The sequence below is a fragment of the Sinohyriopsis cumingii genome, chromosome 6, assembly GCF_028554795.1.
Source record: "Sinohyriopsis cumingii isolate HCF-2022 chromosome 6, ASM2855479v2, whole genome shotgun sequence".
NCBI classification, from domain to species: domain Eukaryota; kingdom Metazoa; phylum Mollusca; class Bivalvia; order Unionida; family Unionidae; genus Sinohyriopsis; species Sinohyriopsis cumingii.
The window spans coordinates 58,535,375-58,557,282 of NC_142966.1; the positions used below are offsets into that span (position 1 = coordinate 58,535,375).

Sequence of the window (21,908 nt, forward strand, 5' to 3'; positions counted from 1 at the left end):
AAGAAACAAAAAATAAATGTTATTATATCTTATTGATATTTTTTATTAAATGTCAGTGATATAACAATCACAAAATATCACTATATTTTCAGAAATGTTGGCATTCAGTGAAATTTCAGTTGCAAAATGTCGCTACTATTCTCAGAAATTTTGGTTAAAATCTCCTAAAATACCATAATTTTAGTTTAAAAAAAGGACATTTTAGTAAATGTCAACAAAGTTTCACTGTGATTTCCCTAAAATTTCAGTCACATTTTCACTAGGGTATGATTTTTGAAAAGCATATTTTAATAGGAAGCAAAAAACTTATTTTTCTGAATAAACATCAGATTAAGCCCAAAATCCACCTTGCACCAATTTAAATACAAAGATTCATCTGTGTTTGTAGTTCTTTTGGTAAAGTTCAAAATTACGCCCAACCCCTCAGCTAAAATCAGTCTAAGTCCAAAAACTGCCTTAAAGTAGCAAAATGAACTGGACAATCAGAACTTTTCCACTAGAAAGAGTGTGTGTGTGATTAGGATTTTTTAATGTAGCTTTAACAATTTTTCAGTCATATTGCTATCATGTCTGCAGTGTGGCAGTTTATAGTGATGTCTAGCACTGGGACATCATGCAGCAGACATGTAGCATGATGTCCCACCCAGTCACATTATCCTGACACCAGGACGACCAGTCCTAATACTAACCTCTTAATCCTGAGCACCTAGCGAGGCAGCTGTTCTGTTAAGAGGAATATAGGAAGTAGTATGCTTAACTATTAGATGGATTCAGTCTGTCACCTTAGCCGTCTGCCTAAAGTTTGTCTGAAATTTGTTTTTTTTTAGGTGGAATACACCCTGAATCACCTAAAATCCAGGTGGAATCTGCCTGAAAATTTTGTACGGGTATTCTGATCCATCACTAGTGAGCAAAGTTACAAAAGTTCTCAATGTATTCAAAATTGAAATCAAAATATATTTCCGAATGTTGATTAAAGAATTTAATTTTTTGCCATGACTTTATATATAAAAAAAGATGAGTGTCCTTTTTTGAAACATTGTAACAGCATTTTTTTGAATTTTAGCTATCCATGGGAAATGTGAACTGATGACCATGTTCAATTTTTTTTGTTTATTTACAGGAAGAGTTTGAGCTGATTCAGAGGAAGTTTATGAGACATCTGATCCGACTGATTTCTAACAGAGACCAATCAGAGCCCATGCCACGACTCATCATTGTTGACTTTATAAGAGCAAGTAAGTAATACTTTGGAGATTGGGCTATTAGAGAAACTATAGATTTCAACTAAATTTTTTAATTTTATGCCATTTTATTTTGGTGTGTATGTCTAGAAAAGTAAGATATATATGACGTTTGGGTTCAGTCCATTCATAAATCATTGCCATCAATAAATTCTTATTGTTGTTGCTGAAACGTTTGAAGAACAACAGATATTTCAATAAAATTTTGCTCTACTTTGAATCTTTATTGGGCAGAGGACTGTGTACCACATTCTAATAATTTTATCCTTTCCATCCTTCAGTTCCATCTTTCCATCTGCCTGCTTTAACTTCTGTCTGTTTCATTAAACTTATTGGTCCATTTACAGTAAACCCCTGGATCATTCAGCAGCCTCTCAATGACATTGTTACACTAATGTGGATTTATAAAAGACAATTTTCCAAGTTGCATCCAGACATATGTATACACAGACACTAGCTTTTATATCTCATGAGATCTGAAGCTGCTTCAGATACATTAGGAGACCAGAGACTTCTCTAGGGTAAGGGGATATAACTCCCCCCACCTCTTACTTATTCTCCTGATGTATTATGGTAATGTATTAAAAGAAGAAACCTGTTTTTGAAAACATGTTTCCTCAGTAAATACTTGACTGATCATAATATAAGCACATCCATCCTTCCTCCCCATGGTTACATTAAAACTTGATACAGTGATGACATTTGCCTCAGTGGTAACTGACATATCCATGGGGTATGGTGCCAATCCCTCTTCAGAAAGGGAGATCACTCTTAACTTCCACCTTATTTGCTGAGCAGACCTTTGCACTTTTTTGCCAACATGAAGTATGGGAAAGCTTGACTTTTTTTTTTTTGGGTGTAGTATGTCCCCATGTGATGTTATTTATTGCTTATTTTCAGATGAGCCAGGCTTTCCCCTGGCATTAATATCTCTTGTTATGGCTTCATACTTAAAACAGCTTGCTTTGCATTTTTCCATGTCTGTTTCAGGGAAAAAGGGAGACAAGCATGAGGGGAGGGAGACTCCTGCAAAACCCACTCCAAAAAAAATGCTACGACCGAAGTCTAGCACTCGCTCTAGGGATAGAATGCAAGTAAGTTCTGGTTTGATATTTTAGCATCTCTTAAAAAAAACTGTTGTATCAGTGTCTTTGCACCAAATCTTTACAGGTTCATATACGAAGAGAAGAGAGAATCTTCCATCTTCTGGATATGTCTCTATGATCCATGTTTCATCCACTCAATAAATTAAGAATGATCTCTTGGATTAAAATCAAATTTCATATGCAGCTTTTACATTATTATTATTTATTTTGTTTTTCTTTATTTTAAATCAGTATTGGGCAGTTATTGGCCTATGCTATAGGCATATCATTTTTCTAAATTTATATTCAGTAAGAAGAAACATAGATGAATATAGAATCATATTTATTGCAGTAATTCATATGATTTATTGGAAGCTTTTTGATCTTTAAATATCATGGTAAATCTTTCAGAATAAATGTTCAGAAGATTATTTACCTTGTTGCACTCTCTTTTTTTTATCAATCATTTTTAGAAGAATTTTTATATTTGATCCCCTGTCCATTGTTTTAAGTATATATATATATATATATATATATATATATATATATATATATATATATATATATATATATATATATATATGAACATAAAAACCTATCTATCTTTATGCATTGGGTAGAACATGTACATGGATCAGCATTGCAGGGATTATCATTGATATTTGCATAAATACAAGGATCTTGCCTTTTCTAGTTGTTGGACCATATTATAGCACTTCCTGCAATCCTGAGTTATCATCATCATTTGTCTTCCATAACAATGCATTTTTGATCGTGTCAACAATGGTACATCTGTTACCACAGTGTTTGTGGTATACATGTGATAGAAATAGGAACCAAAGTTGTTTAAGTGGAACTCTTAATTGAGGCTGTTGAATTTTTATTCTTGTTAGATATATTTCACTTCCATATAAAAACACCTGTTCTATAAGGACACAGTTTTATGGATGCTGCAGCATCCTTTATAATCAGTTTTTATTGTATGTATTTCTTTCTTCAGACTGCAAATACGCTGGGTATTAACACTGAAGAGTTTGAAGCAGATGCTTGGGAAAATGAGGGCTTGTGTCTCAAGCTTCTGTGTGAAAATGAAATGGTAAGTGGGATAAAGAAAACAATAGAAGCATTAAAGGCATGTCATGATAATGTACCATATTATGTCATAATTGTTGTACATCACAGTGTGAGATATATAAAATACAATTTTTTTTTTATCAAGTAATTACTTGAATTGTTTTTAAGGAATTTCATTTAATGACACAGACTTGCCCTTAATTTGTGGTACCTTGCTGTGACAATTATTGGAGGGTAGGACAGGTAAGCCCTTTAAATCTGTCCAACTTGGGTCTCTTGTTTAGAATTATATACTCTGTCATAAATGTTTGTACTTGTCAGGAATGGCACCAGTGTCATCAATACCACCTTTTGGCATTCAGGACAGAGGAAGAAAAGCAGACACTCCTGCGGAAGGCAGCTCCATACTTGTCCCGAATCTACCGCATCCTGAACCAGAGTTCAATCAAACTAAATTGCTTTATTGGAAAGACAGGGGAAAACTACCAGGACTGGATAGAGGAGGTAAAATGAAGAAAACTTGCCATCTAATATCAGTAATCTTAATGATACGAACATGATGAATTACCTATGACACATATATAAATCTGCAATACTTTGGCTCTGACCAAAGATAAGCCACTTTGTCTAGACTGTATGTACTTACATCTCTCATTCATCATCTCATGCATAATGAGGTCAAAAAGCATAGACTGCATTTTAGGCAAGGGCACAATTTACCAAGGGATGTCTGAAAAATTAAGAAGGGGGTGTCATCCCGGCTAGACATCAAGAAGACCAAGGAGGGCAGGAAGCATATCTGTTTAATGGCTGAATACTTTTTTATCATCACATTTAGAATCATTGTCAATAAACAGCTTCTTTCTAATGAAATTGGAAGCTTTTTGGTATGAATTACCTTTATTTTCAAGATAACTAGTCTCTGAAAGATCATGAAAAATGACTCCAAGAGGTTCCAATGCATTATGTACATGTTTGCCTCATTGTGAACATGTTTCCTTATTGTATACATGTTTGCCTCTTTGTGTACATGTTTGCATATCTCTGGGAACCAATTCAGTAATTTTCAGTTAACTACAAACTTTGGAACTTTTCCATAAAAAAACTATATCGATCAAACAAAGCCTTGAATTCCTTTCACTTAATTTCCTTGCTATCTTTGATCAAGTTTGTGAATGACTAGGATAATTTAAGGTAGTTTAGTTATCTACACATTATAAAAAAAAGTGTTTAAGTGGTCAGTTAAATTGAGTTGACCCAACACATGACTTTGATTGCTAGCTTTCTAAGATTTGATACAAAATACATAATGAGTGTGATGACATAGAGCAGGCCTGCCTTTAATTGTGTTTAAGAATGCAACAAATATGTCTGAAAATCAAGATCAAAAGACAGCTGGCAGTTAATTAGGTTCTCACTGTGCTGTGACAGAAGATTGACATTTTTCATATTTGAATACAAGAGGTATATCACATTTATGATGGTTACACTGAAACCAAATTAAAATATGTGACTGAAACATACATTTTACCTGGCATAACTTATTTCATTGCTATTTATTTCTTAAAGTTTTGCCACAAGGAGGCATTAGAGACATTCTCACAAATCAAAATTTTAACAAAGATTGTTATTCACAATGTACTGAGAATTTTATTTGTAAAGAAAATGAAACAAAATATAGGACTTCTTGTGTCAGGTAATTTTAGGTATCCCAGATAAGGCACGTAGTGACACATTTAGGTATCTCAAATGCAGCATATAGTGACAAGTTTAGGTATCCCAAACAGTGCATATGCTGTCAAGTAAGTTTAGGTATCCCAAATAAGGCATAGAGTGACAAGTTTAGGAATCCCAAACAGCGTATATGCTGTCAAGTAAGTTTAGGTATCCCAAATAAGGCATAGAGTGATAAGTTTACGTATTCCAAATAAGGCATATGCTGTCAAGTAAGTTTAGGTATCCCAAATAAGGCATATAGTGACAGGTTTAGGTATCCCGAACAGGGCATATACTGTCAAGTAAGTTTAGGTATCCCAGGTAAGGCATATGGTGACAAGTTTAGGAATCCCAAACAGGAAATATGCTGTCAAGTAAGTTTACGTATATCAAATAATGCATATGCTGTCAAGTAAGTTTGGGTATCCCAAATAAGGCATATAGTAACAAGATTAGGTATCCCAAATAAGGCATATAGTAACAAGATTAGGTATCCCAAATAAGGCATATAGTGACAGGTTTAGGTATCCCAAACAGGGCATATACTGTCAAGTAAGTTCAGGTATCCCAAGTAAGGCAAATAGTGACAACTAAGTTTAGGTGTCTCCGTACCTGCCATAACACACCGTGTCACATGAGAAACATGATTTTTAGGTGAAGTACACAAAGTAGAACAACCCAGTTCATCTGAAGTGATCATAAAGACAACAAAGATATGTAGTGAATAACACTGATGTTATTAAGTATCAATATTGAAGCCACCTTTAATAACATTTGTGATAATTGGCAATATTTCTTTGAAGTTGGATTTTTTTTTCCATATATAAAATGCAAAATTGATTGTTTTAGTTGTCAGGATATTGTTCAAATGTGATTAATTTTGAAGAGTGTGGTTCAGGAAGCTTCAGGTTATCAGCAAAACTAAATTTAAAAATGGCAAGTTAACAGAATTTTACTTTGTCAAACACAGCAGCAAGAGGGAGCATTAAAATCCTTGCAGTACTGCAAACAACATCTTAAGATAAGTGTATTACATCCATTGAACAACAAGCACCCCCTTATGTAGCCTATTCATCATGTTGAATTTAAAAGTTCTCTTTATTTGTTATGATCTTAATTTTGTTAAAATACTAGCTATTATTTGTTCCTTGCTTTCCAGGATGATTTTAACCCAAACTGGACAGAGGCATTTATTACTGCTGTATTGTCTATAAAGACTTCAATAAACTTTAAATATTATGTTCTTCCCCATTCCCCAATGAAATGGTCTGTTGCAAATGTTATTTTTATATGTATATGTTTATATGACATATATATGAGAGAGAGATTAATTATAAAATAAACAACACCAACACATATGAGAGAGAGAGAGCAACATGCATGTCTCATGGTCAAACTGCATCGTTTCTGATATATATATATATAGAGAGAGAGAGAGAGACAAACATGCATGTCTCATGGTCAAACTGCATTGGATACAGTTCTGACAATGCTAAATTATGGTCATCATGAACAACTCAGTTCTGACCAGGATTCACTCAGAAGATCCAGGAGGGACGTTTGAACAACACTACCATCAGTCTAGTCTTTAATGAGTGCAAAGATGAACACAAATGACACTAGTGTTAGCTCCCCTATTGAACTACAGACAGCAAAGAATGCCATTAATTAAGCATATGTTTTGCCATACAGTTGATTTTAAGGACAGAAACTTGATGTCTCATTTTATTTAATGTCAGTGTGGTTGTGATTATATGAATGTTTGCATATTTGTATTGCGTTGGTATTTGACAGTGTTGTAATTTAAAGTCTGTAAGTGTATTAAATCCACTGAAGTAAACAGACAAGTAATTTTTTTATTAGATTTGAATTTCCAGTCATTTTCTATAGGCTCATGTGAAAAGATAGCTTTTTATCAATTTGACATCAGTTTCTGGAAATATGGCAGGTATGTATCCCAAATAAGGCATATAGTGCCAAGTAAGTTTATAGGTATCCCAAATAAGGAATACTGATACAAAACAAAAGTAGAGGAAAAAATAGATAAAATCTCCAAAATACATCATATTATTTATATTCACTACGCTTAAATGTTCAGGACCATTTTCTTGTGGAATATCATCGAGGATTCATCCCAGGACAAACAGGTTGCCTCCCTTTGTCACCTTTTATGATATATGCTAGAAGTTACTTAGGCCTGTTGTACATCCTGAGCCCACAGAGTAGAAGATGTGAGAGTGGTTTGTGTATAAAAATCATCCATCAGTTTCAGCCTAGGAGCAAATTGCTGTATAGTTGTTGTTTACATGCTACTTAAATTGGACTAGATATTGGTCTGCCTAAATCTGAAAACCTGTCAGTAGAGTGAATATTTTTCACACATATCTTTGAAATTTGTGATGCCATCAAGTACTTTAATGATCAGATATTTAGTTTCAAGAGATTGTAAATTTGATTTGCATTTTACACCGCCATTGGTAGTCATCATAAGTTTAAAGTTAGTTTTTTTTCCTATTGAAAAGGAAACTTTCTGGGCAAGACAAGTAAACTTGTTTCAATCATCAGTCACTTTGGAAACTGAGACAATTGATAAGATTCCAAAGCTTTTATTAATGTTTGGTGCTGACTTCTTTTGATGAAGGGTGTATGATTTATTTAAGTTGCCACAAAAGCATACAAGTCAGGTTGAACTGCCAACAACAATCCCTGATAAGCAAACAACACAGACCTAGATCTGGCAGAATATTATGTGATGTCAGATCTGGATCTATACAGTTTGTAGTTCAATCTGACTTATAAGCAAGTACATATGGTATATTACAGGTTCATTCAGTGATAGAATATATGAGTAGAAATTATAAACTCTATCATTTCTGTGCTAGTGAAATTGAATTTTTCTTACCATTTTAACTCATTTGAATAGCCACTTGTCACATGTATCCAGTTTTGGGAGACACAGCGGTTTGCTGATGATTATGACAGTTTCACAGTCAGAGGGTTGTGAGTTCAAATCATGTACTGACAAGTGGGGGTTAACTGCCCTGTTAGGTCTCTTAGCAAGACTACATAATTTTGAAATAATCTTCATTGTGCTTTTGTGTTGTAAAAATCAATAAGTAAATCAATAATTCTATCAACCAATTAATCAATCTTCCATACTGATTTCCCAGTAGATTTAACACTCTTTTGTGTGCTTCCTGCACAAAAAGCCAAATTTTTTATTTTAAAATTGACTGTTATGAGGAGAATTTACTATAACCAGTCATATCATCACAAGCTCAGAACTGATGTAGTAAAATAAAAGATTTAGATTAAAAATACCTGCTTAACTCATTTTCAACTTTTTCTCTCACTCAGGCTGCTGCGAACAACCTTGACTTATATTCAGCATATTCAATTTTGAGAGATTTGATCATTGGTGATGAGGCTTCCCACTTTGTCGACTGTTTACAAAGGTGAGTCATCCATCCCGCTTATTATTTTATTGCCATCATCTGCATATAAAGTGTATCTAACACAGCATGGCCACAGATCTACCATGGCACAATGTATTGGCTGATTTGGGCTTATGATGTTAATCCTACTTACGTTTCCAAGAGAATGACACAGGCCTTAAAATGCAGGCATATTATGCAACAGCTTTTCTGTGCTGTACTGGGTCTGTGCTGTTTTCAATATGTGCTGTACTGGGTCTGTGCTGTTCTCAATATGTGCTGTACTGAGTCTGTTCTATTCTTGGTCTGTGTTCTTCTTGATCTGTGCTCTACTGGGTCTATGCTGATTTTGATCTGTGCAGTGCTGTTGTATGCTGTTCTCGATCTGTGCTGTACTGGGTCTTTGCAGTTCTTGATCTGTCTTTTTTCTTGATTTATGCTGTTCTCTGTCCTGTTCTTTATGTTGTATTCTGTTATCAGTCCATGCTGCCTTGAATTCATGCTTTTCACTATTGGATGGAACTTATTCATGGATAAATATGGCACTTGCATAATGAAGTATATTATAATTCTTTAACCTGGGTCTGGATGATATATACTCATCAGGATAAACCTCCATTTTTAAAGTAAAATATTTATTAAGGAAAGAACATTATGGAATCAATAACCACATGTACATTTTGGGAAAAATAAACTAGAACTATCACATTTGTAAACAAGTTTTTTAAAACTAATGAAGGGATTATAATTATTCCTGAATTTACTTAGCTCCCATTTTCCCTGCATGATACAGCTAATAATGTTAAAATACGTTTACATAAATCATGCTTAGCTTTTTTAGTAAGGCTAGGGTCTGTATTTTGAGCAAACACTCAAATGAAAATTTTTAACCCAAACCTTGATAGAACTGTAGACAGTGGCAATGCTGACAGTGAAAGAGTGACCACTACACCGCACTTTCTACTGATTTGGCATGACCATGATAAGAATGCCAGGATTTGCATATTGAGCCTACAGTTAAATATATAAAAAAAATTGAATCAGCAATTGACATTGACAAAGCTGATGCTGTCTGATTGAAACATTTATACTGACAGATAAGAAGAATCTGCAGATTGGTACAAGATTTTTGTTTAGAATGATGCATATCGGATCATTGTCATGAGGGACCAACCAGTCAAGTCCTCATAAATAACTTTGCAGTACTACCATGCTTCCTTAAAGTTATATAATCAACATAACATTTCAGATGCCGTTTGCCAAGTGGGAAGGTGTTCTGGCTGTGTAAGAAACACCAGGAGGGTAACAGGATCACTAAGTTGACCAGAGGAACAGTTGGGTCCCATGGAGTGCTCCAAAAAGTTCTCTTTAATGAAGATGTCCTCTTTAAAGAGTATATGGAAAGTTATGAATCATACCAGAAGAAAAAGGCTGTGGTGTCAAAAAACATAGCTCCTAGTCTTCCATTACCTGTTCCACTTCCATCATATGAGCCAGTCCCCAAGGAAGCAAGTAAGTTTTACTTGGTTATATTTCTGTTTTTGAAATTTATACTCCTGTCATTATGTTGTAAATAGTATGCTGTGTTATTGTCAATGTGTGTGATAACTTTACCAACATATTATATCATGACTAAGTAGTGTCATAAGCTATAGCTAGGTCCATAACTCACAGGTCAAGATATGAGTGTGTGTGTGTGTGTGTGTGTGTGTGTGTGTGTTGCATTTTTAACATAGTTTTAACAATTTTTCAGTCATATTGCTACAATGCCAGCAGTGTGTCAGCTTATAGTGATGTCTAGCACTGGGGCATCATGCTGCAGACATGTAGCATGATGTCCCACCCAGCCACATTATCCTGACACCAGGCCGACCATTCCTAACACTAACCTCTTAATGCTGAGTGCCAAGTGAGGCAGCTGTTAGTACCAGTTTTACAACATCTTTGGTATGACTTGGCCGTGATTCGAACCTGCAGCCTCCTGCATCCGAGGCAGATGCTCTAACCACTAGGTCACTGAAGCGATCCAGGTTAATATGAAATGTAATTCTGTGACTCATTTCTTTGTTGAGGCTGTAGCATTTGAACCAATGAAGATATTTTCATGAAACTTTTTAGACTTGTCATTTACTTTTCATTCATGATCCCTACCTCAAGCTCAGGGCCATTCCAAAGGGAAAATGTTACTTTTCTCCTGTTTCCTTGTCTTTGCTGCAGCTTTTGAGCCATTGAAGATATTTTCTTTAAACTATTCATGATATACATCTTGACTAGAAAACATGTAATGTAGGTTATTCATGACCCCCTACCTCAAGGTCAAGGCCATGAAAAGAGGAAAATGTTACTGTGTGATCTGTTTCCTTGTCTCTGATGCAGTTTTTGAGCCATTGAAGATGCTTTCTTCAAGCTTTTAGGGATGTACATTGATATACAGATTTAAAGTTGAAAACTTTTTCCCTTGTCTGATGTGCAGCTTTTGAAAAACAGAAGATATTTTGTTATGCTCTACCCAGACATGGTTTGAAAGTATACCTCACTTTAGTCATGCCATCTACCTCAAGTTCAAGGTAATAATAAAGGGAGAATGCAACTTTGTAAATTTCACATTTGTCTTCATTACAATGTTTGAACCACTAAAAATAGTTATATGAAATTTTACACAATTGTGGCTTAAGAGTGTGTGTTCTGAACCACAGAAATGCTGTCTACTTGATGGTTAAGAGTGTGTGTGGTGAACCACAGCCATGCTGTCAACTTGATGGTTAAGAGTGTGTGTTGTGAACCACAGCCATGCTGTCTACTTGATGGTTAAGAGTGTGTGTTGTGAACCACAGCCATGCTGTCTATTTGATGGTTAAGTGTGTGTGTTTTGAACCACATCCATGCTGTCTACTTGATGGTTAAGAGTGTGTGTTTTGAACCACAGCCATGCTGTCTACTTGATGGTTAAGGTCATGATAAAGAGATAAGGCATCTTTTACATTCTCTTGTCTGAAGCATTACAGATAGTTTTATGATACTTTACAAAATGATGACTAGACGGTAAATTCCATAGCACAGTCTGACCCCCAGTAAATTCCATAGCACAGTCTGACCCCCAGTAAATTCCATAGCACAGTCTGACCCCCAGTAAATTCCATAGCACAGTCATGACCCCCAGTAAATTCCATAGCACAGTCTGACCCCCAGTAAATTCCATAGCACAGTCATGACCCCCAGCTTCAAAGGGTTTCAGTCACACTCAAGGAAATTAACACTTTGATCTGTTTTTGCCTAATCTTTTTTTAAAGTCAGGTCTACAACTTTTGAACTTGAAAATATATTGTATTGAAACTTTATGTAGATATAGATCATAACCAGACAGTGTGTTACATACATGATGGTGAGGTCTGTATGTCAAAAGCCAAATCATGTCAGGAGAAATGTCACACAATGAGTATATCATTTGGCGTTTTCAGTACTCATATTTTTTTTTTAACTTGGTCTTGTTGAATACACATATTGTTTGAAGTATATATGCATTTTTTAGTAGGTATCAGCACTACTAGATTTCTTGCGCTCAAGAAAATAGCATTGTAGAAGTCAAAACATGCACTATTAAAGCAAACAGGCATTGTAGTTTATTTTCTTGATTCTCACTGATTCTAATACAGTAACAAAGTTTATGTTCAGAAGTGTTTGTAGATAGGTGGTCATCTGCCTTAAATTTTAAGATTTCAGCAGGGATTTATAATTAGATTATATAACTATGTGCCAGTGCAGTTTCTGGTTTAAAAAAAGTTAATCTTGTTGCATAGTCAGATTTTAAAAGGGTTCAACATGTATCTTGCTTTTATCTTGTTACATATGTATCATGATTTATCTTCTTACAGATGTATTTTGGTTTATCTTGTTACATATGTATCTTGATTTAATTTCATTACACATGTATCTTGCTTTTATCTTGTTGCATATATATCTTGATTTATCTTCTTACACATGTATCTTGGTTTATCTTGTTACATATGGATCATGATTTAATTTCATTACACATGTATCTTGAATTTTCTTGTTACATATGTATCTTGTTTATCTTGTTCCACACATATCTTCATTTATCTTGTTACACATGTATCTTCATGAATCTTGTTACACATGTATCGTTCTTTCATTTTGTTACACGTGTCTTGATTGATCTTGTTACACTTGTATTTTGCTTTTATCTTGTTATGAATGTATCTTGCTTTTATCTTGTTACATTTACCTTTTGCTGCGCTTTGTAATATTTTCAAAGACCTGCATGAAATACACTCAAATTGCAAATATAAGAAAATTAGTAGCATCACTTCTTTTCATCATGATTCCATCAAGTCAAGCTGCTTGGAGCAATATCAAAGTGAGTTGTCCATATGTTCTTCTTAGCTCACCTGACCTTAAGGTGAATTGCATTTATTGTTTGGTGTGCATCATGCATCGCCAGTCATGCATGGATCATCGTCCCTCTATATGTCATCCATCAACCTTTTCTAATTTCTAAAACAAATATTAATCCATGACTGATTTCACTAGATTTGTGCGAGACTGTTCTGGTATAAAGGTCTTTCACTTTGTACTAATGATGACAGTCAGCCATATAATATGGATACTAGAAAAACCTTCAGACAACTTTTTATAAAAGTTCAGTAAAATTAGACCTTATTTGACAGAATCAATCATACAAATGAAGCCTATCTGCTGCAAAAAAACGAACATTGTTACTAAAAATGAATAAAAAATGTCAATAATTTTTTTCACATTAAGCACTCAGTATAATTTGACCATATTTTACAGAAAGGCCATTTGACTTTATATTCAAATGATTCTGACCCACCATCAAATATGGCTACCATTACTAATACTAGAAAAACCTTTTAAAGACTGGTCACGTAAATGTTGGTTTGCAGTCATATGGCAGCTGTTACTAAAAATATAATACCTATCAGCAACATCTTCTCAAAAACTGCTCAACAGAATGTGACAGAATTGGACTAAATTCTTCCTAGCATGAAGACCGTTCAGATTTATACTAAGTACACAGATCTGCCATCCAATATGGCTATCATTACTAAAAAAAAATTGAAATGACTTCTGCTCAAAAATCACTCAGCATAATTTGACTGTATTTGACATACCTCCAGGCGTGAAGGCTTTGAAACCTAAATAAATATAGCAAATCCACAGTCCAGTATGGCTGATGTTACTCAGATAGAAAAATCTTTAAACCAGTCCTCTTCTCAAAAACTGATTAACAGAATTTTTTCCAGTTTGACAAGAATATATTTGTATAAAGTCCTTGAAGATTTATACACATAAAGCAGTTCTTCATTCAAGTATAGCTCATATGAATAAAAATACAATAAAAACCCAAACTTCAAGCAAAAACAGTAGAATTCAGTTCGATGTGACAGATAACATGCTGGTTTGAAGGCCGTTACCTTTTATACAAATGATGATGATACGCCATCATGTGTGACTGAAAATAGCAGAGAATATCCTGAAAGTTTTAAATGACCAATCAACTGAATTAGAAAAAAAATTGTTTACAGAAAATGCATTTATCTACTCAGATTTCTTGGATTTTTGTCTTTTAGCTCAATTTGAGTAAGGTGAGCAATCTCAAGCCTACTTAGGCATCTTGGGGGTTGGGGGAGGGGGAAGATTCTATCCCTGATTCTGCGCTTTATAATGATTTCCTTTTCTTGTCTTGTCTCATTCTATTTAGATTCAAATCCTAATAAACCATTGGTCAGAAGAAACACAGAACCAAAGGATGTAACCAGTCAGATGACAGCTACTAAAGAAGGACAACCTGAAGTACCAGCACCCTCCTCATCATCCACTGACCAGTTAATTCAGTCCTCAGATAGCTCGGGTAATTCTTCTGCCTCCAGCACTAGCTCACGCTCCAGTCTGACTGTAGAAAGTATTGTAGCAGCCAATCAGATGTCAGGTGTATCGAGCTTGGCACTCAGTCAGACTGGACGGAATAAAAGAATGAGCCGAAATTTCTCCAGAACAAAAAATCCAACCAGCAATGCATGCTCAATACAATAATTCTGCTGCTGATTTAATTATGCTTTTCAAGTCAACTCAGTAAAAAATCCTACAAAAACTATATACATTAATACTATTAATTTGTTAAACAATGAACATATATTAATTTTTATTTTTCTTCAGTTGTTTTCAGTCAGTGAACCAGACAAGCAAAACATGCTGATGAAGTGATGCTTTTGAATCATTGAAATGTGAATCAGTATTTGATTGTCTAAGATTTCTTTGTCAACAAACTCAGCAAGCAATGCTTACTATATATAGTCATGTCACCATTGCGATTTTCTAAATTTGTTAATGTATTCCAATTTGCCAAAGCACAAACTGCATCCACTTTAATTTGCTAATTTTTTACTATTGTAAAATCTCATTTATATTCTTACTAAGGTCTTTAAAACAAGTATACAATGTTACAGAAGCTTTCTAACCATTTTCAGCTGAATTTCTAAATTTATATCTTCAGCTAGAGTTCCGATGAACTCTGCATTTTATCACATTGCAAAAAAATTGCACCATTATAAATGAACACAAATATGTATGCTGTGTGCTTATATCTTCTCAGAAAAATTCAAAGATTGTTGTTATATATCATGGGCATTTTGAGTTTTAATTGTTACTTTAATATATCGAGTTTGTGAGATTTGTTTCTATGTAGCATATAATTATCCAGCATTTCTGAAATATGATATTAGTGTAGACACTTTGTGAAATTTTATTCCAATGTTTTGTACAGTACTTTAACTGGCATTCAGGTTTTTTTATTATTTGCTCAAATCATGACTATGCCATTTTAAAATATAATTCTGAAGTTGTAGAATACAAAGACAGCTATTTGTTTGCAGATAAAAGTAAACGACCAGTTAATGTCTCATTCACATGGTTGAAATTGTGTTTTGGGTCTGACACATGGACAGATGTTGGGTCACTTCATTTTGTTAGCGTTCATTGCATTTCTTTTTCTTCACTTGTACATGTTTTTTATTGTTCTGGTATTGGTCTGCTTTTGTCAACCCTGGACTTGTCATGAGAGAAACACTATCTTCATGGTGACAAGTCAAGTCCTCCACATGTTTCATCGCATTTAATAGACAGCCCTCTAGACTTATCATACTCAAATATGGCATGTTGAATGATTAGCCCACTTCCCATGTTTCATCACATTTAATAGGCAGCCCTCTAGGCTTATCATGCTAAAATATGGCATGTCCAATGATTAGCCCACTTCCCATGTTTCATCACATTTAATAGGCAGCCCTCTAGGTTTATCATGCTAAAAATGTGGCATGTCCATTGATAAGTCCACTTCCCATGTTTTATCTTATTTGCCATGGGAGAAATACTGTATGTATCATTTGTAGAAACAAGAGAGGGTACACTAGTGCATGTTTTTGAACTGCCCATCCATTTATATCCCATATGTCATCTTGGCATGACAATACAGTGACTACAAATACACAAAAGACAAATTTTGCACCTAGACCCATTTAGGTGACTTTCATGGTGATTTTTTTATGTTCCATTTTGTTTCATGGCTTTTATATCTAATTAGTTTTTATACTTAATGAAGCTTTGAATGAATTAGCCACCAGGATTTTTATTTATAGTACAACATCTTGTGCTTGGTTTGATTGCTTTCAGTATGCAAGTGAACTCTCAGAATTATTATTTGTGTGCATACATCACTTATATTTTAATGATGCTTTGCATATAGTGTATTTTTCAGGATGCACAATTGCACAAATTCCTCCAAAATCTAATCTCTGCTTAAAAAGACTGAGTTAAAATAGTGCACATTTGATTTGCAGTGAGGGTATTTAAACTTGCTGCATTCATTATTATTAAGAAGCTGAATCAGGTCAAGTAAGTGCTTAACTTCTAGATTAACAGTCATAATCAATCACTTATTAAGTGACTTTTGCCTTTGAGCAATGAGACACTTTCATTAATTATATAGTTATTAAAGCAGTTTACCAAGTGATAATTAGCAGGTGTATTGTATACGATATTAGGTGTCTTGTTTTCAAGGTCACTTCCTTGTCATTATATGTTGAAGTTTTCTGTCATACCTTCCTTTCCACTCTTTAATTTTAGAGTCACTTAATATGAAGGGATGATAATTGGTATAACTGTATAGTGTCACTCAAAAGGTATGTCTTGTTCCACACTGGGGTCCTATCTTCAAGGTCAAGGTCAATGGTTTAGGTTTAAATCACATTTTCCCTTCTAGTCTTTCAGACTTAACAGCTGATTAGGATAAATGGATAAAACAAGATGTGTTGCATTGTTGTTTGAGGTCTTATCCTCAAGTTTATGTCTTAAGATCTCTTTTGTTTCTGCCTTATGTCATAAAATCTAGTATATCTTCAAGGATGAATTATCGCAGATTTATTCTTCTCAGTTTACCCCTTTATTGCTCTTGTTCTATATTTCTCTGTAAGATAAGGCAATGAAACTTGCTTACTTTTGATGTCTGCTCAGTAAATTACAGCTCTATCTTAAAGGTCATAGATCTCATGATTTGAAATTTTATGACCTCACCGTTTAGGAACAACACACATCTTTTATTATTTTGCTTGTTAATTATGGCACATATATTCCCTTTTGCTGCAGTAGATATTTTGCCTCTAGTTTAATTTCAATTTTCAAATGCATTGCTTTTCATATGCTTGTAACAGCATTTTTCTTTCTCTCTCTTTCCCCTAGGACTAACCTTTTCAGCTAATCAGTTCATGCCTAGTAGCCCAGAAAGTAGTTTTAGCAGTTATTACAATTCAAACCAGTCTGCTGGTGGCAACAGAGAGAGCACAGTACCCAAGCTTACAACTTCTGAAAATACACAAGAAAAAAGACAGACTGGTAACCAGTCTGTAAGTGCTGTAAGTCTGCAAAATCCTAAACCAGACAAGCAATTTAGCACCAAAGGAAATTCAGGAGCAGACAGCAGATCAAATCAGTCTGGAAGTAGATCATGCATTTTGCTGTGAAGATTGGTACAGTTGATATTAAATAAATGCAAAAACATTTGAATTTAGAATAATAACATCTTCAGAAGCTGCACTGTCTTGGAGGATTACATGACAAACTCAGAGAGGAAAATGATGTTGACCTTGTTGGATTATGATTTCTTTTTTTTTGTTCACAAAATCAAAGCCAGTAATTTTCCTCTTTTTTTAAGATATATCACCTTCTACTGCACCACATTTTTGTATATGGTGTCTCTTGAAATAGATACTATGAATTTGGTGTCTCTTGAAATAGATACTATGAATTTTACAACTTGCTCAGTTTTAATTGGCCTCATTGAAAGAACACCACAGCAGCATTCATAGTGGTTTTACAAAAGGTTCAGGTTTGTTTTGGATTTTTTCAACTTCTATAATTACAACTTTTTTATAAAGCTATCCACACTTTTACCTTTACTTTAACATGTTCAACACTTGATTACACAGAACACTTATTTGCCATATATACTTGAATATAAAACAGTTACAACTTTAATCAGCATCTTCCCTGATTTGCTAATACATAATACACCAGTAGATCAGGGTCTGGTTTTTAAAAAATACTTATTACTCCTTACAAACTACAAAGACCCATATCTGACAGACATATGCAACAGCAGATCTGGGTGTATGCAGCTGGATCTAATGAGAATACACGGTATATAGCTACATACTACAGATGTTCATTGATAATTGCAACACATGTAAGTGTGCTTTGGTCCATTTTTCATTTTTTTTATATTGCTTTTATTTGTGTATTCCAGTTAGTTAAAGAAAAAATGTGTTTTAGACATCTAATTGTGTATTTTTAAGATTTTTGTTATTACATTTCTGAATGCTATGTTTTTTCTTCATACAAATCAAGTTTTACAATTAAATTGACAATTGCAATAAATATTTCACTTTTGCAGGGTAAACTAAGTACAATATACAAAACAATCTGTGATATTACCATATTTTTTCAATATTTATACAATTTGTACAGTATAAATTTGAATTCTTTGGGTTACAAGACTTTACATTCTGATAATGAATTAAAAACTATGTAGATTCATAATGTTGGATATGTAGTGAAGTTTATGATCTTTTCATCTCTGGTAACCAAGGTTTCAAGTTTTATTGATTTTTACACTTTACTGAATGAACAAGCATATGTGTGGTTACCTCCCTTTCAAGTTGTGGCAACCAAGTAGTACAGTTGTATACAACAGTACTACACTGTACATGGAAAATGGCTATTACAATGTTCAGCCATGTTGTTTACTTTTATTATGGAAAAAGTAAGATGATTTTGATTGGGTCCATGGCTTGAAGCTACCGCCTGTCAGCTTCGTTTAGCACAGAGCCCAAAACTATATACATATATATATATATATATATATATATATATATATATGGATCATTGATTGTAGTGGTAGGGCCATAATCTAATTTATTCCCTACATTTGTTGACAAAATATACATAGATGTAATAAAGTGTCACATTTAACTCATTGTTTATTGGTATTCGTGGGTAGGAAGAGATGAAAAGTTTTGTAATAGATACTTTTTGGTGTTAACAATTTTCTGTGAATTTAGCATTGATATGAATATTTATAGTATGACAGAATAATAGAATTTTGTATTCATTGTTTTTGCAAGTTTTTACAAATAGCTTTTGATCCTGTTTTGTGGTTTATATTATTTTTTCAAATCTACTCATCTTTACTCATATTTTTAGCATATTTACATGTATACTGAAAAAACTTCATACAGCATACTATAAACTCTTTTTGTACACTTTTAACAGAATTATGACCCTTGATCAGCTTAGCATGTGTAAAATATTTGAACTACATGATGTTCATCATGTACAGATTTAAGTTTCCAGTAGAAAGGAACTGTCAGATTCATAATAACATCTCCACAATACACATACATTTTAAATGAGATTAAAACATGTTCAGAAGCATATATATTTTCATTAAGTTCATCTGCAAACAGTATAGACCCTAATCTGCAGTCCCATAATGCACCAGCAGATCAGAATCTATATAATTGCCATTTTGCTGAAGAAACTGCATAGACCCAGATCAGCCAGTGCATTAAGTGATGGCAGATCAATCTTGTTTGTGCAGTTTGCATTTGACTTATATATGGTACATGTTTTCATTTACTCATCTCAGAGACAAGGCAATACCTCATGACATTTCTTTATTGTGAATGATATAATACTGATTATCAAGACTCGCTGAAGGATAGGAATATATTTGTATCTAGATAGCAAATGTAATGAACATTAAAAAGTTTTGCCAAAAGTTTAGAATGATCTATTAAAACCTCTGATGCCATTGTGACATATCTTATAGTTCACAAAATACATAGGAAGATTAAGTTTTTTTTTATAAAATATTGTGAAAAGTCTTTGCTTGGGGATAAAGGTCTTGCATTTGAGAATCTCAGAGCACTAATGGTATTTATACTTTAACATCTGGACACCCTGTTTTACCAGCATCATCAGTGAGTTTTCTTGGGAGATCTGTAGGTAACTATTGGTCCATTGAAAATAAAGCATTTTCCGAATGAAGTTGCTGAAGTTATGAATTTCTTGCTTGTTTATTCTTAATAATTCTTCTAACTGCACAGACTCAAGTCTGCTGGCACATTATTTAATGACAGATCTGGGTCTCTGCATTTTGCAATTGGACTTGACTTATAAGTGAGTGTATATGGTAGATGCTTTTTATTCAAGTATAATTCCAAATGGTTAATTCACTGCAGTTGAAAGACCAAGCTGAATAATGAGAATAATTAATCTAAATATCCAACCCCTCTTTGGTGCCCATACTACAGGATTCAGCTATTCAGTGTGGCCCATACTACAGGATTCAGCTATTCAGTGTGGCCCATACTACAGGATTCAACTATTCAGTGTGGCCCATACTACAGGATTTAACTATTCATTGTGGCCCATCCCATTATTCAACACCAGAATTATAAAATGAAAGACTTCATTATTACATTATGTGTAATTTGATTTAAGCACAAGGTTAGATAAGAAATAAAAAAACATGTGAATAATATAAACAATGCATATTTAGTTGCATTAAATGAATACCAAAATTTATTTTCTGTGTAAAAAATAATAACGAAATGCAGCATATAGTCTGTTTTGTAAGAATTACAATAATGAATATAAAATTGAATTAAGCATACTATATGGTTTGCAATGAAAGAAGCAATGTCAAGGAATTCTGGATGGTGTAAGTTTGGTAGAGATTTGTTTTTCAAATCATACTCATAAATTCAAAATATAACCACACCAAAGTTATCCTATATATAGTAATACTAATGTTTGTGAAGTTCACCATTTTGCAGTTTGCTTTTATGTAACAAGATGAATTAACATTTTTTAGGAATAAATCTTGTACTAGTTTTTTTTGGAGTCTGTCTTTAAATTGTATTCACTATCCTCTGCATCAGCTCAAATGTTATAACTTATGTAATTCTGTGTACATACCCATTCAGCATGGCAAGCTGTTGTATACATAAATGGGCATTTTCTAATATTGGAAAATTGTTATTTGCTAATAAATACATCTGATTTTCTAATATTAAAAAATGATTTTCTGATATTAGTACCAATCATACTAATTTTCTACTATTATAATTTAATATTTCTAATATTTTCAGACATTAAAAAATTAATTTCTAATATTAAAAAATCAATTTCTAATATTAAAAAATCAATTTCTAATCCTAAACAAGATCATTTTCTATCATCAGAAGATCAGTGTATAATATTACAGATTGATTTCTAATATTAGAAATTAATTCTGATATTTTAAAATGCATTCATTCATCCACAACAGCTTGACAATTCACTATAAGGTTTCCACAAAATAGAAAATATATATTTTTTTAAAAATAAATTTTGGATTTGTTTGAGGGAGATTTGTGATCTTCTGAGTCTGAATGAAGAAGTCTTTCTGATAAATACAAGTGTTACATGTATAATCCTGGTCTTAATATAATATATAACATTGCACCTAATTAAGTTTTGTATCCTTTATATACACTCCATCAGTACACAATATCATATCATTGCACCTAATTATTTGAATATAAAATACAGAAGTATTTGATTTTAAGACCTGTTAAAAAGTTAAAAGTTGTACTGCCGAAATCTGCTTTATATATTGATGTATCACATTCACTGTTATCTCTCTCTCTCTCTCTCTCTCTTTATAGATATAAATATATATATGTATATGTATATATATATATATATATATATATATATAT

At 33.4% G+C, this 21,908-nt stretch overlaps 1 protein-coding gene across 1 annotated transcript in view; it reads left to right on the plus strand.

Annotated features, from left to right (window-relative positions):
- LOC149797030 (uncharacterized) overlaps positions 1–21,041 on the plus strand; it is a 316,734-nt gene extending 295,693 nt beyond the window's left edge. The window contains exons 77-84 of the mRNA XM_089960698.1: positions 1,124–1,238; positions 2,235–2,338; positions 3,330–3,425; positions 3,725–3,907; positions 8,477–8,574; positions 9,803–10,065; positions 14,294–14,443; positions 17,326–21,041. Of these exons, the coding sequence (XP_089816824.1) occupies positions 1,124–1,238; positions 2,235–2,338; positions 3,330–3,425; positions 3,725–3,907; positions 8,477–8,574; positions 9,803–10,065; positions 14,294–14,443; positions 17,326–17,606 (1,290 nt within the window). The 3' untranslated portion in view covers positions 17,607–21,041. The remainder of the gene's footprint in view (positions 1–1,123; positions 1,239–2,234; positions 2,339–3,329; positions 3,426–3,724; positions 3,908–8,476; positions 8,575–9,802; positions 10,066–14,293; positions 14,444–17,325) is intronic.
- The last annotated feature ends 867 nt before the right edge of the window (positions 21,042–21,908 follow it).